Genomic DNA, 15,204 nt, shown 5'->3' with positions numbered 1-15,204 from the left:
CTCATGGTGCGCTTGTTTTATCCTCCAGAGTGAGGTGATGGACGGCGGACCGGGTCTGACTCAGGGAGACAAACTGAGAGCCTTGAAGAGCCGACGGCCCCCCCGCCCTGCCACCACCGTAGCTCTCAGGTACCAGAACCAAGACCAGAACCTAAACCTCCAACAGAGAGCAGAGTTCAGAATAACTAGGGGTCTCATTTATAAAACCTCTCTAAAAGTGTCCGTGCTCCCAAACGCCAAAAATGGCATACAGCAAAAAATTCTCAGACTTATAAAACCGAGCGTACGCACATCTGTCAGCAAGTTAGCTTTCTAAATCACAATCAACTTGAAATGTGGCCCCTGTGAGGGAGCGCCACGTCCGACCCTCCAAGCGCCCACAGCTGCCTGTAAACGCTCAGTGAAGCTCATTAATGTTCATACGTCCCGACTGCAGGAAGAAAAGGAGGCAGACTCTGAATCTAACTCAGGGACTCTGAACTTCCTTTTGGTGAAGCTGAAGCTGTTTGGTGGGGAAAAAACACACTTTCACCAACGCTTGTGCACCCGAGGAAAGGGGCCCCGGAGCCCCGCCCCTTTATGACCGATCTGCAGGAAGGGGCCTCCCTCTGAGTAGTGACGTCGCTGGCTGGAGGGATGACCCAGGTACTGATCTGGATTCCTTCCTCTGTGTTTAAACATTTATTTCCACAAACAGTCGGCTCGCTGAACGAGGCTGCTGACGAGTTAAAGAAATAGGACGTGTTGTAATGACATAAAATAGTGTTTTATTTCCATAACGTGTTTTTACAAGCAGCATCACATCCACACGCCGGCGCTCAGCGTTTGGCTCCACGAACATCTGATAACAGTATATGAAACTCTGCTCTCCTATTTGCTCGACTGACGCTCTGAAAACAGCATCAGTTTAAATGTAATTTGTCTCCTGTTCACCTTATTCAGGAGAATAAATTGCTGCATGCAGGTATTAATTAATCTGATTCCTGATTAAACTGTGCAACATATCTGAGGCGTTCTTTCTCCGTTTGTGTTTCTGATCCTGAATCTGGATCTTTGTGGCTGCAAATGATCTTAAATTTTTTTTTTTTTTTTTTGTGCCACTTAAGGAAACGTGTTTTTTTTTATTCAGAAAGGCTTTAAGCCTGGAATACTCAGAGGGAATATTTGGATTTATTTTCCACCTCTTCATTTCAAAGCGTTACATCCTTCTGCCGTGTGCGGCGCCGTTTCTCTTTTCTCCTCCTTTACTTACAGGACGCACATTGGATCACAACCTTTGCGTGGGAAGTGGCGTCCGCACGTTTCCAGCCCTGTTTTGAACGTACGCACCGTTTAGAAATGAGACCCCAGATGTCCCTGCTCAGGTCTCAGACAGACACGTAGGACAGTCAGCGTGTGATTGGATACAGATCTGAAGGGTTCTGTACAGGTGCGTCTCAGAAAATTAGAATATGGTTAAAAAGGGAAGCTTTCCTATTTTCTACATTCATTAAACTTTAAGTAAAATATTTCTTCTGTTTTAATCTTGGTGATCAGAGCTCACGGAAATCAAAAGTCCACATCTCCAAATATTAGAATAGAGAATGAGAAGAGCCTTTAATCTCAGTCCTGTAGCTCAGGACATGAGCTGCAAGCGTCTCAGTCCTGGTGTCAGCCAGTCCTGAACCAGAGACAGAGTCAGACGAGTCTTAGCTGGGCTAAGGAAAACCAGAACCGGTGCTCAGTGGTCCTGTTTTCAGATGAAATCCAGGTCCCAGAGTCTGGAGAGGACCAGAATCCAAAGTCCAGAGTGAAGTTTCCACAGTCTGCGATGATCTAAGGGGGGCCTTGTCCTCTGCTGGTTCTGGTCCACTGGGCTCACTACCAGGAGCCTTTAGAGACTCCATCTGCTGACGAGCTTTACGGAGACGCTGGTTTCCTGTTCCAGCAGGACCAGAACCACTAGGAACCGGTCTGCTGACCGTGGCGTTACTGTGATTGGTCGGCCAGCTCACCTGACCTGAACCCCTCAGAGACTCTGAGAGACCCTGGACGAGCTGAAGGTCTCTGGCAAAGAACCTGCGGGCTTCATAACAGCTCAGCAGGCTGATCGTCTCCTCGCCGCCCCGATGCAGAACCCGACCTTTACAGGAGGTCCACGTCTCTTTGATACAGTCTCCATGCGAATATTTTGAGAAGTGGATTAACTAAAACAAATGGTCGAAAATATTTCTCTTATCTGAAAGTTTCACTTTTTGACTTAAGTTACACAAAAAATGAGATACGCCTTTTTATAACAGCTGTCTGCTGTAGAATCTGATTAGCTCACAGATTTCTAACCATAAGTAAAAACGCACTCCTTCCTGTATCAGCTGCACGACTGATTGATCAGCGAGCTACAGGGAGGCAGCGGAACAGAAACACCGGCCTCTAACCTGCGCTGAATTCACTACGCAGTACGCACAACTCTGTCCACTGTGTCTGGATGTCGTTCCTACATCAAACCTGTCCTGTCACACCTGCTGTGCGCCTGACAGACGGGCTGCAGGGAGGCAGGTTTAATCAGCAGAACCTTGGTCCTGATGAAGCTGAAGGTTTAACCTGCCTGTTTTCTTTCAGAGTGGAGGAGATGAAGACGCACAGCAGATCAGCCTCACAGCCGCTCAGGTACAGCTCACCTCTGACCTCTGACCTCTCTCAACACGGTGGCCGTGTGGACGGAGGTGTTTCCGTGTTAGTGGAACTACCTGCAGTAAAGACCCGCCTCCTCAAACCTTCATCTATCTATCTAGTATGTTGTGCTGCGTTTCCTGTGAGTGCTCTGGTTTAAGTCCGGCCGTGCGTCGCCCTCTCAGACGCCGATGGTTGCACATTTGGAGCGTGAGCCGTACGCAGGCTGAGGTTTCCAGGGCAACTAGCCCCTTGTGGGTTTGGTGGGCGGGGCTTAGCGGAGGGATGCGAGCAGCAGAGAGACGAGGACCAGGTCTCTCAGAGCCACCGCCTCCTCCTGTCTGTGGTGTGTTTCTCTACAAACTGAAGCTCTGAAGCCTGGTCCTGGTTTCACCTTCCGCTCGCCACCTCCTCGCCACCTCCTCGCTGCTCACAGTTCTGTTATTGAGTTCTGTTTTATCTGCTCAGTTTATTGATTTAAACATCAATCAGTGAAAGTATTGATAATGGTTTGTGTCTCTGTGTTCAGATTGTCGATGGGTGCCGGTCAGGGCCCCTCTTCCCCCCTCAAGTCCTCCAAGTTCCCAGCATCCTCTGCTTCTGCTGCAGCCAAGAGGATTGGTAGAAATCCGTCGTCAACGGCGTCCAACATCAGGAGGTCAGTGTTATCATCCAGTATTATCATCCACTTCCTGTTTGAGTCAGCCTCCCTTTGATCAACACCTCTAGTCCCTGATAGGACTAGTACGCCTCCTGATAGGACTAGTACGCCTCCTGATAGGACTAGTACGCCTCCTGATAGGACTAGTACGCCTCCTCTGGTCCCTGATAGGACTAGTACGCCTCCTGATAGGACTAGTACGCCTCCTCTGGTCCCTGATAGGACTAGTACGCCTCCTGATAGGACTAGTACGCCTCCTCTGGTCCCTGATAGGACTAGTACGCCTCCTGATAGGACTAGTATGCCTCCTCTGGTCCCTGATAGGACTAGTACGCCTCCTGATAGGACTAGTACGCCTCCTGATAGGACTAGTACGCCTCCTCTGGTCCCTGATAGGACTAGTACGCCTCCTGATAGGACTAGTATGCCTCCTCTGGTCCCTGATAGGACTAGTACGCCTCCTGATAGGACTAGTACGCCTCCTGATAGGACTAGGACGCCTCCTCTGGTCCCTGATAGGACTAGGACGCCTCCTCTGGTCCCTGATAGGACTAGGACGCCTCCTCTGGTCCCTGATAGGACTAGGACGCCTCCTGATAGGACTAGGACGCCTCCTCTGGTCCCTGATAGGACTAGGACGCCTCCTGATAGGACTAGGACGCCTCCTCTGGTCCCTGATAGGACTAGGACGCCTCCTCTGGTCCCTGAAAGGACTTGTACACCTCCTCTGGTCCCTGAAAGGACTAGTACGCCTCCTCTGGTCCCTGATAGGACTAGTACGCCTCCTGAAAGGACTAGTACGCCTCCTCTGGTCCCTGAAAGGACTTGTACACCTCCTCTGGTCCCTGAAAGGACTAGTACGCCTCCTCTGGTCCCTGATAGGACTAGTACGCCTCCTGAAAGGACTAGTACGCCTCCTCTGGTCCCTGATAGGACTAGTACGCCTCCTGATAGGACTAGGACGCCTCCTCTGGTCCCTGATAGGACTAGTACACCTCCTGATAGGACTAGTACGCCTCCTGATAGGACTAGGACGCCTCCTCTGGTCCCTGATAGGACTAGGACGCCTCCTCTGGTCCCTGATAGGACTAGGACGCCTCCTGATAGGACTAGGACGCCTCCTCTGGTCCCTGATAGGACTAGGACGCCTCCTGATAGGACTAGGACGCCTCCTCTGGTCCCTGATAGGACTAGGACGCCTCCTGATAGGACTAGGACGCCTCTTCTGGTCCCTGATAGGACTAGGACGCCTCCTGATAGGACTAGGACGCCTCCTGATAGGACTAGGACGCCTCCTCTGGTCCCTGAAAGGACTTGTACACCTCCTCTGGTCCGTGAAAGGACTAGTACGCCTCCTCTGGTCCCTGATAGGACTAGTACGCCTCCTCTGGTCCCTGATAGGACTAGTACGCCTCCTGAAAGGACTAGTACGCCTCCTCTGGTCCCTGATAGGACTAGTACGCCTCCTGATAGGACTAGGACGCCTCCTCTGGTCCCTGATAGGACTAGTACGCCTCCTGATAGGACTAGTACGCCTCCTGATAGGACTAGGACGCCTCCTCTGGTCCCTGATAGGACTAGGACGCCTCCTCTGGTCCCTGATAGGACTAGGACGCCTCCTGATAGGACTAGGACGCCTCCTCTGGTCCCTGATAGGACTAGGACGCCTCCTCTGGTCCCTGATAGGACTAGGACGCCTCCTCTGGTCCCTGATAGGACTAGGACGCCTCCTGATAGGACTAGGACGCCTCTTCTGGTCCCTGATAGGACTAGGACGCCTCCTGATAGGACTAGGACGCCTCCTCTGGTCCCTGATAGGACTAGGACGCCTCCTCTGGTCCCTGAAAGGACTTGTACACCTCCTCTGGTCCCTGAAAGGACTAGTACGCCTCCTCTGGTCCCTGATAGGACTAGTACGCCTCCTCCGGTCCCTGATAGGACTAGTACGCCTCCTGAAAGGACTAGTACGCCTCCTCTGGTCCCTGATAGGACTAGTACGCCTCCTGATAGGACTAGGACGCCTCCTCTGGTCCCTGATAGGACTAGTACGCCTCCTGAAAGGACTAGTATGCCTCCTGAAAGGACTAGTATGCCTCCTGAAAGGACTAGTACGCCTCCTGAAAGGACTAGTATGCCTCCTCTGGTCCCTGATAGGACTAGTACGCCTCCTGATAGGACTAGTACGCCTCCTGATAGGACTAGTACGCCTCCTGATAGGACTAGTACGCCTCCTGATAGGACTAGTACGCCTCCTCTGGTCCCTGATAGGACTAGTACGCCTCCTGATAGGACTAGTATGCCTCCTCTGGTCCCTGATAGGACTAGTACGCCTCCTGATAGGACTAGTACGCCTCCTGATAGGACTAGTATGCCTCCTCTGGTCCCTGATAGGACTAGTACGCCTCCTGATAGGACTAGTACGCCTCCTCTGGTCCCTGATAGGACTAGGACGCCTCCTCTGGTCCCTGATAGGACTAGGACGCCTCCTGATAGGACTAGGACGCCTCCTCTGGTCCCTGATAGGACTAGGACGCCTCCTGATAGGACTAGGACGCCTCCTCTGGTCCCTGATAGGACTAGGACGCCTCTTCTGGTCCCTGATAGGACTAGGACGCCTCCTGATAGGACTAGGACGCCTCCTCTGGTCCCTGATAGGACTAGGACGCCTCCTCTGGTCCCTGAAAGGACTTGTACACCTCCTCTGGTCCCTGAAAGGACTAGTACGCCTCCTCTGGTCCCTGATAGGACTAGTACGCCTCCTGATAGGACTAGTACGCCTCCTGAAAGGACTAGTACGCCTCCTGATAGGACTAGGACGCCTCCTCTGGTCCCTGATAGGACTAGTACGCCTCCTGAAAGGACTAGTACGCCTCCTGAAAGGACTAGTATGCCTCCTGAAAGGACTAGTATGCCTCCTGAAAGGACTAGTATGCCTCCTGAAAGGACTAGTACGCCTCCTGAAAGGACTAGTATGCCTCCTCTGGTCCCTGATAGGACTAGTACGCCTCCTGATAGGACTAGTACGCCTCCTGATAGGACTAGTACGCCTCCTGATAGGACTAGTACGCCTCCTGATAGGACTAGTACGCCTCCTCTGGTCCCTGATAGGACTAGTACGCCTCCTGATAGGACTAGTATGCCTCCTCTGGTCCCTGATAGGACTAGTACGCCTCCTGATAGGACTAGTATGCCTCCTCTGGTCCCTGATAGGACTAGTACGCCTCCTGATAGGACTAGTACGCCTCCTCTGGTCCCTGATAGGACTAGGACGCCTCCTGATAGGACTAGGACGCCTCCTCTGGTCCCTGATAGGACTAGGACGCCTCCTGATAGGACTAGGACGCCTCCTCTGGTCCCTGATAGGACTAGGACGCCTCCTGATAGGACTAGGACGCCTCCTCTGGTCCCTGATAGGACTAGTACGCCTCCTGAAAGGACTAGTATGCCTCCTGAAAGGACTAGTATGCCTCCTGAAAGGACTAGTACGCCTCCTGAAAGGACTAGTATGCCTCCTCTGGTCCCTGATAGGACTAGTACGCCTCCTGATAGGACTAGTACGCCTCCTGATAGGACTAGTACGCCTCCTGATAGGACTAGTACGCCTCCTGATAGGACTAGTACGCCTCCTCTGGTCCCTGATAGGACTAGTACGCCTCCTGATAGGACTAGTATGCCTCCTCTGGTCCCTGATAGGACTAGTACGCCTCCTGATAGGACTAGTACGCCTCCTGATAGGACTAGTATGCCTCCTCTGGTCCCTGATAGGACTAGTACGCCTCCTGATAGGACTAGTACGCCTCCTCTGGTCCCTGATAGGACTAGGACGCCTCCTCTGGTCCCTGATAGGACTAGGACGCCTCCTGATAGGACTAGGACGCCTCCTCTGGTCCCTGATAGGACTAGGACGCCTCCTGATAGGACTAGGACGCCTCCTCTGGTCCCTGATAGGACTAGGACGCCTCTTCTGGTCCCTGATAGGACTAGGACGCCTCCTGATAGGACTAGGACGCCTCCTCTGGTCCCTGATAGGACTAGGACGCCTCCTCTGGTCCCTGAAAGGACTTGTACACCTCCTCTGGTCCCTGAAAGGACTAGTACGCCTCCTCTGGTCCCTGATAGGACTAGTACGCCTCCTGAAAGGACTAGTACGCCTCCTGATAGGACTAGGACGCCTCCTCTGGTCCCTGATAGGACTAGTACGCCTCCTGAAAGGACTAGTATGCCTCCTGAAAGGACTAGTATGCCTCCTGAAAGGACTAGTATGCCTCCTGAAAGGACTAGTACGCCTCCTGAAAGGACTAGTATGCCTCCTCTGGTCCCTGATAGGACTAGTACGCCTCCTGATAGGACTAGTACGCCTCCTGATAGGACTAGTACGCCTCCTGATAGGACTAGTACGCCTCCTGATAGGACTAGTACGCCTCCTCTGGTCCCTGATAGGACTAGTACGCCTCCTGATAGGACTAGTATGCCTCCTCTGGTCCCTGATAGGACTAGTACGCCTCCTGATAGGACTAGTATGCCTCCTCTGGTCCCTGATAGGACTAGTACGCCTCCTGATAGGACTAGTACGCCTCCTCTGGTCCCTGATAGGACTAGGACGCCTCCTGATAGGACTAGGACGCCTCCTCTGGTCCCTGATAGGACTAGGACGCCTCCTGATAGGACTAGGACGCCTCCTCTGGTCCCTGATAGGACTAGGACGCCTCCTGATAGGACTAGGACGCCTCTTCTGGTCCCTGATAGGACTAGGACGCCTCCTGATAGGACTAGGACGCCTCCTCTGGTCCCTGATAGGACTAGGACGCCTCCTCTGGTCCCTGAAAGGACTTGTACACCTCCTCTGGTCCCTGAAAGGACTAGTACGCCTCCTCTGGTCCCTGATAGGACTAGTACGCCTCCTCTGGTCCCTGATAGGACTAGTACGCCTCCTGAAAGGACTAGTACGCCTCCTCTGGTCCCTGATAGGACTAGTACGCCTCCTGATAGGACTAGGACGCCTCCTCTGGTCCCTGATAGGACTAGTACGCCTCCTGAAAGGACTAGTATGCCTCCTGAAAGGACTAGTATGCCTCCTGAAAGGACTAGTACGCCTCCTGAAAGGACTAGTACGCCTCCTGAAAGGACTAGTACGCCTCCTGAAAGGACTAGTACGCCTCCTCTGGTCCCTGATAGGACTAGTACGCCTCCTCTGGTCCCTGATAGGACTAGTACGCCTCCTGATAGGACTAGTACGCCTCCTGATAGGACTAGTACGCCTCCTGAAAGGACTAGTACGCCTCCTGAAAGGACTAGGACGCCTCCTGAAAGGACTAGGACGCCTCCTGATAGGACTAGTACGCCTCCTCTGGTCCCTGATAGGACTAGGACGCCTCCTGATAGGACTAGTACGCCTCCTCTGGTCCCTGAAAGGACTAGTACGCCTCCTGATAGGACTAGTACGCCTCCTCTGGTCCCTGAAAGGACTAGTACGCCTCCTGAAAGGACTAGTACGCCTCCTGATAGGACTAGTACGCCTCCTCTGGTCCCTGAAAGGACTAGTACGCCTCCTGAAAGGACTAGTACGCCTCCTGATAGGACTAGTACGCCTCCTCTGGTCCCTGAAAGGACTAGTACGCCTCCTGAAAGGACTAGTACGCCTCCTGATAGGACTAGTACGCCTCCTCTGGTCCCTGAAAGGACTAGTACGCCTCCTGATAGGACTAGAACACCTCCTCTGGTCCCTGATAGTGCTGATATACAGGCTGTAGTAGGTAATAATACGCAGCTGTTAGTATCTGTGTGTACTTCTCTGCAGGTACATGTGAGGTGTTCAGTGTTTCCACTCTTTGATAAACATGAATATTGATGAGTTCAGTGAGTTCCGTGTTCGTTGATCAGGTTTCTGCTCGTTAGTGTCAGTATTGATCAGGAGTTCTGTTCAACACGTCACGTTCTTCTTCTACAGTCAGATTATTTCAACATGTAGCTAACAATCACTTCCTGTTTGAGGTTCACAAGGACTTGTTGCCATGGTGACAGGCCCAGATGCTTAAATAAAATTGAACAATCCAGACTTGTTTCTAATAGATCATCATTCTCTTACTGACATGTGTCCACCCCCCCACCCCCCCCCCCCCCCCCCCCCAGCTCTCGGTTGGCGAGCTCGCTCAGTGACCTTTACGCTGCAGACCTGGAGGAGGATAAAAACCTCCCTACTCTGCTCTTCCTCCCTCCTCCTCTGTGTCTCTCAGCCCCTCCCACTCCTCTCTGGCCCCTCCCTCTGTGTGTCGTTATGGAAACAGCCCTCGCAGCGTGCAGCAGGAGGTCAACAACAACAGCGGTCTGTACGGAGCCTCTGCGGGGCCCCCCGCAGGGAAAAGCTCCGACTTCGTCCTCGGTAGCAGGACGGGGCCTCCGGACTTCAGGGGCCCGGGGCCCTACAGCGCCGCTCTGAAGGGCCCATCAGGACGCTACCTGAGCCGCTCCATACCTGTAAGTCCTCTGAAACAGCAGCAGCTTAGCCCCGCCCCTCTTTGCTGATTGGTTCTCTGTGTTCTGACATCAGCAACAGCCTTCTTCTTCTCTACCCTCTGAGCCAGACGTTCACACTGACGCCGCTCGTGTACGCTAAATATGAAGCTAGCCTGCCTCTGTCAGGTAACACGACCCACCTGTACATTTAAATCTGGTCGTCGCTTCCTGTCAGTCTGAACTCAGGTTATATAAGTTACAGACGAACTGCAGTTTCTTTTTACTGACGTTCGACTGTCTGCCAATAAAAATGCAAGAAGCTTCTGGCGTGTTTCTCCTGAACTTCAGCTCACCTGTAACAGAGGTCACATGACCAGGTGTGTCCACACTGACAGTCTGTCCATCGTGACTCTACACAGGAAGCTCACATGTGACTTTAATGTCGTGATAAACTGTTCCTCTCACGTTAGCATGAAGCGAAACCATCACACACACCTGAACACACCTCCTCGTCTGACCTGGAAATCCTCATCCGGTCCGTCACCTTGAAGGACGGCACTGCTGTTAGTAGTTTCTTTTTACCCAGGGCTCTGCCTCTCAGGCTGCAAGGTTGTTGGAGCTGTGCAGCTGAAAGCAATACCTGCAGACAGTACTCAGGACATTTTATGTAGTTGACATTTTGCTGAACGTGAGAGACGACGAGGCAGTAAAGCAGATAGCGTCCGAGACACGGCAGCAGAAACTTTGTTTAATCGTTCTCTGATTCGGTGTTTTAGTTCTGAGCGTCTGTAGGTTTCTCCGAAACGTTCGTAACGCTGCATCTCCTCCCGCTGTCGCTGTCTGCACCACATGACCGTTGGAAAGCTCTCGGATCCAAATATAATAAAGTCCTTTGGACCAGCAACAAATCATGAAAGTTCAGAGGCGGATTCAAGCTAAGCGTGAAATTTCATTGGTTAGTGTCGGTTTCTGACACCGTGATTGGTTGTCTGTTCAGACTGTTACTCAGATACCAGTTTGATGTGTTGTAGATGTTCTGTATTGTTGTTAAGGATGTGATTAGATACTGGTTCTGTAAATATTGAGAGATCAATGAGCCAATCACCAACAGGAAGCTGAGAGCAGTGGGTGTGGCTACAGCCCCCCAGAGAGGAGCTCAGAGTCATCTGACCTTTAAATAATCTGATAACAGCCGTTGGGTGAACACAGTAATCTGTTTCTGCCTCAGCTGCTCAGTGTGACTGACCGCAGGAAGTGACATCAATAACCAACAACAGTAATGAAGGATCACCGAAACATGTGTCTGTAAAAACATCAAGTTTATTCAGAACTTCTGCGTTTCTGTCTTCCAGTCTCTTCAGTCGGAGTACGTCCAGTACTAGAACTACACATCTGACCTGAGGACACATTACCCACAATCCCCCTCTGTGTGGGGCTCAAAGGGAAGCTAATAAAGCAGCAGGAGTTCAGCTCGGTGACTGAAGAGACTCTGAGGCAGCAGCAGCTGCTCTCCGTCCATACTGTATGTAAATGAGCTGTGTGCTAATAAGCGGCGTGTGAATGAGCTGTATGCTAATGAGCTGTATGTAAATGAGCTGTATGTAAATGAGCAGTGTTTGGCTGAAACAGAAGATATATTAGATACAGAATACAGATTTATATTTTTTATTTGTGGCAGACGAAGATTTTTTTTTTTTTTGATAAACTGAAGGATCAGCTGATGACGTCGTCATGGTTACAGTATTTACTTCCTGTTTCTGATCAGATTGTGTTGATGTGATTGGTCAGTGTTCTTTTCTAACAGCAATAATAACAAGAAGAAAAGAAGAAGGGACCCAAAAGCAGACTCAGGTGTGTGTGTGTGTGAGCGAGGGGGCGGAGCCAGCAGCGGTCAACGCCCACTCAGCCTTAAAGACGCGTCTGATTGATCTTCCCATCCGTGTAGTTGTTGATTGATCAGTGATAGTCTGCAGCTCACACGTGCTCGTAAATCTTTTAATACCTTTACAATAAATTAATGTAATCTTTATTTTGAGGATGAATAATATCTGAAAATATTTATTTACTGTAGGATTCATATTATAGTTTCAGTATCGGCCACAACCATCACAACTAATATCGGCTCTGACGTGGATCAATACCGGCAGGAATCAGGGTGCATTTGTGTCGCGGTACTGGAAAATATTTTGTGTTTTTATATTTGTGTCGAGCTTTGTGTTCAGTAAAGTTACAGGAAGGTCACATGATCACCGGAGGGTTTCAATTCACACAGAAACGAGTCTGTGATCATAAAGCAGCAGGTTGTGACGCGTTTACTGACCAGGAAGTGTAGTAAACTGCAAAATTCCTGTCCTTAACGAGCAAAGAAGCAAACGGAGGAGCGATCGTTAAAAAACAGACGAGACGAACAAGAAAAGAAACCAGATAAAACAGAAACTATTCAGGTACGCTCAGACTTCCCTTTACACAAATGAACAGGTAGACTTTAAAATGTCTTTATTTCAGAAATGGATGTTTTCTCAGTGAAACTAAATGAAGCAGACAGAAGAAAACGTCGAACTGCTCCTCTAAACGTGTTATTGATCATGTGACGCCAGCTGTTTACAAGTATTTAAATTTTTGTTTGTGTTTTAAAATCTGAATATTTGCTGATTGGCTGCTGGAGATCAGCTGACCTTGCTCTGAAATCTCCCATTGGTTGAAACAACAAGACCTTTTCAGAATAAAAGCTGCAACACAGAAACAGAATGTTTGAAAAAACAGTTTAGTCCTTTTAAGGTGAAATATTTGAGCCAACAACTTCCTGTTACTGAGTCAGTTTACCTGTGAGTGCACTGCGGCCTGTACTGCGAAGCGGATGTAACTGGCTTATCCAGGTAACTTCAGGTGTAACTTCCCGGTTAACACGTACTACGAAAGGTGGACAGGTGTTACCCGAGGTCTGTTGCCATGGCAATTTACGCCGCATCTCTAAACTGCTCCGAGCAGGTTTTGTTGGTGGTTACCTCGAGGTTCCCCTGCACGTGGACTCCACACCACATCTGTACTCAGTGTTACTGATGAGAAGCAGGATATTAATCCACACCTGATTTGTTCCTCTGAGGCTGCAGTGAAGTTGTGAACACAGCAGCATCACGTTCACACAGCGAGCCCTGCAGCCTCGGGGAGTTAGAGAGGAATCTTAATTAACGGCACAGTTTCTTAGATGGAGCCCGTCTGCGTGGTTTCACATATTTAGATATTTAGACTGTTTTACCTGTCCAAAAATACAGAGCCAGGGTCGGGCTTAATAACGAGGGGAAAAATCCTCCATGAAAGTGTGAAATTTAAAATCCCTGAAATTAAAGTCACAAAAATCGAGAATCCCTCTGGAGTTTCCTTCTGAATACGGCCGATCCACGGTGAAGTCTGAGGTGCAGGATAGTGACTGTGGGCTAAACTCACGAGTATTTCCTCACTGCTGGATCAGATTGTGAAGTCTAATATAACTTTCCACTGCCTGCAGAAGTTTCTCTCATAAATGTGTGACTATAATCTCAGAGAATATTCAGGTTCTTCACTTGTAGATTAATCTTGGAAATTATTTTCTGTCTGGGATTATTCCCCCTCGTGTGCAGCTGGACTTTTACATCTTCATCACGTTACACATAAAAGAAGAGCCCATAAAACACAGAATAGAGATTTGAACTACAATCAGACCCCTGAAGATATTCAGGCTACAGATTCACTCCATGCGACGCCAACAAGCCTCCCTGGCTCTGTCGGCCGCCACGATATTAGATTTAGAGTTAACTCGTCTTTACAGTCATAATTTCCCGACACTGCCAACGTGCGTTCCTCTGGAGGAATGCGGAGCACGCGCCGCTGTGAAAAACTCTGCCTGCGCGGCCGAACCAACTCCAAATAAGTTAACGCCGACTCAGCTAACCAACGTCTGATCCACCGCCGCAGTTTAACTCCAGCGTAGCGGTCAGAGTTTGTTACCCTCAGTTAACTCCCCTCGTGGTGCAGGCCACTGGTGTGACACGTTGTCTGTTTATTAATATTTATAAAAATAATAAAAGGCGTCTCTAAGTGTCCGAAGTGCCTTCGACATGTTAAAACTGCTGTTTGACTCATCAGGGTTGTTTTCAGACGAGGGCTTTTATTTTGGATGTTTAAATGAAGAACTTCCTGTTTTTATTGTCATGTTAAAGTCTTTTAAGAGAAAAACTGACAGCAGAGTTTCTATCTGAGCAATAACTGAATAAAATAATGATTCTTCTGTTTTCACGTTGTGATACTTTGACTCAAGTACTTCAGTATTTCCATGTTGTGTTCCTGATACTTTTACTTCACCACCTTTACCTGACAGGTACTTTACAAAGGAAGTGTTTCTAAAATCTGGTGCATGTGGAGGTTAAACTACACAGCAGAGTATACAGCTAGTGGATCCACTGATTGGTTGAGGCGTTGATCTTCAGATAACGATGAACAGGTGAGGAAACCGTCCACTGAACGGGACGCCAAACTGAAACACCGATTTCTATTTGTTTGATATCTGAGCAGCACAAACGCAGCGCAGGACTCCTTCAGGCTCCAGGGGTCAGGGTGCTGGACACGAGACTCAGACCGGCTGCAGGAGGAGCAGTGTGGACTCCATCCTGGACCGACCAGCTCTTTACCCTCTCGGGGTTGTTGGGAAGGAGTCATGGGAGTCTGAGCATCCAGGGCTCTACGCTAACCTTTTCCCCCGTGAGCACATGTGCTCCTAAATGGAAAAAATGTAGGAGCACAGTGACAAATGTTCGAGCAACACAAAGTTTAACAAACTATTTATTATATACATATTTAAAGTAGGTGTGTGCTCCTTCTCCTTGTGTTAAACTATGGTGTGTAAACACTGGAGGACTGAGAGCGAGGACCCTGGTCTCTGGACAATCGGCACATTTAGTGAATCAGACCAGGGGAAGGTGTTGCTCTCAGGAGGACACATCCTGGCACTCTGAGCCTTCCACTGCAGGAGGAACTAGTTTAAATGAGTCTATTAGTATTTATATTATTATGATAAAAAGTTACATTTTACTGTATGAATGGTCATTTTATGTAACAGTACACTACACAGCTCACCACTAGAAGGCGCTAATATTAATTCCAGCAGTTTCATTCATTAAATCCTTCTGCAAGGAAAATTGCCCGCACTGGTCTCTTAATTTGTTAATGCTACTAATCTCATCAATAATCAGAACCAGTCATGCAGGACGAGTTCAACGTCTCAAAGTTCACTGTGATTGGCCAGTTGATGAAAAGTGAAACTGATGAGCACATCGATGTTGTTAACAAAAAGCGCCTGATATATTCAGCTCGCCAAACCCACGTCCTCGTTATCTGTCTTGTGTCTCGCTGCTCCAGCTGCTGCAGCTCTGTCTTTGTTTTGTAACGAGCTGCTGGGCTATCCAAGG

General features: G+C 49.7%; 1 protein-coding gene across 2 annotated transcripts; it reads left to right on the top strand.

Moving 5' to 3' along the window:
* Window positions 1–28: 28 nt before the first annotated feature.
* On the top strand, window positions 29–13,024 carry LOC119890919 (dual specificity protein phosphatase CDC14AB-like; the record flags this gene model as incomplete). 2 transcript variants are annotated; one of them, XM_038702332.1, is given in 5 exon segments in its annotated part: window positions 29–129; window positions 2,599–2,646; window positions 3,179–3,307; window positions 9,440–9,784; window positions 11,116–13,024. In XM_038702332.1, coding segments are annotated over 4 exon segments (585 nt in total), but the record flags the coding sequence as incomplete, so codon positions are not given.
* Between the last annotated feature and the right edge of the window lie 2,180 nt (window positions 13,025–15,204).

The sequence above is a fragment of the Micropterus salmoides genome, unplaced genomic scaffold (genome assembly GCF_014851395.1).
Source record: "Micropterus salmoides isolate LMB-PRFRI ecotype aquatic unplaced genomic scaffold, ASM1485139v1 Ms_hic_scaffold_624, whole genome shotgun sequence".
Lineage (NCBI taxonomy): Eukaryota > Metazoa > Chordata > Actinopteri > Centrarchiformes > Centrarchidae > Micropterus > Micropterus salmoides.
The sequence above is the reverse complement of the archived record's forward strand: the minus strand, read 5'-3'. Positions and strand labels throughout refer to the sequence as shown.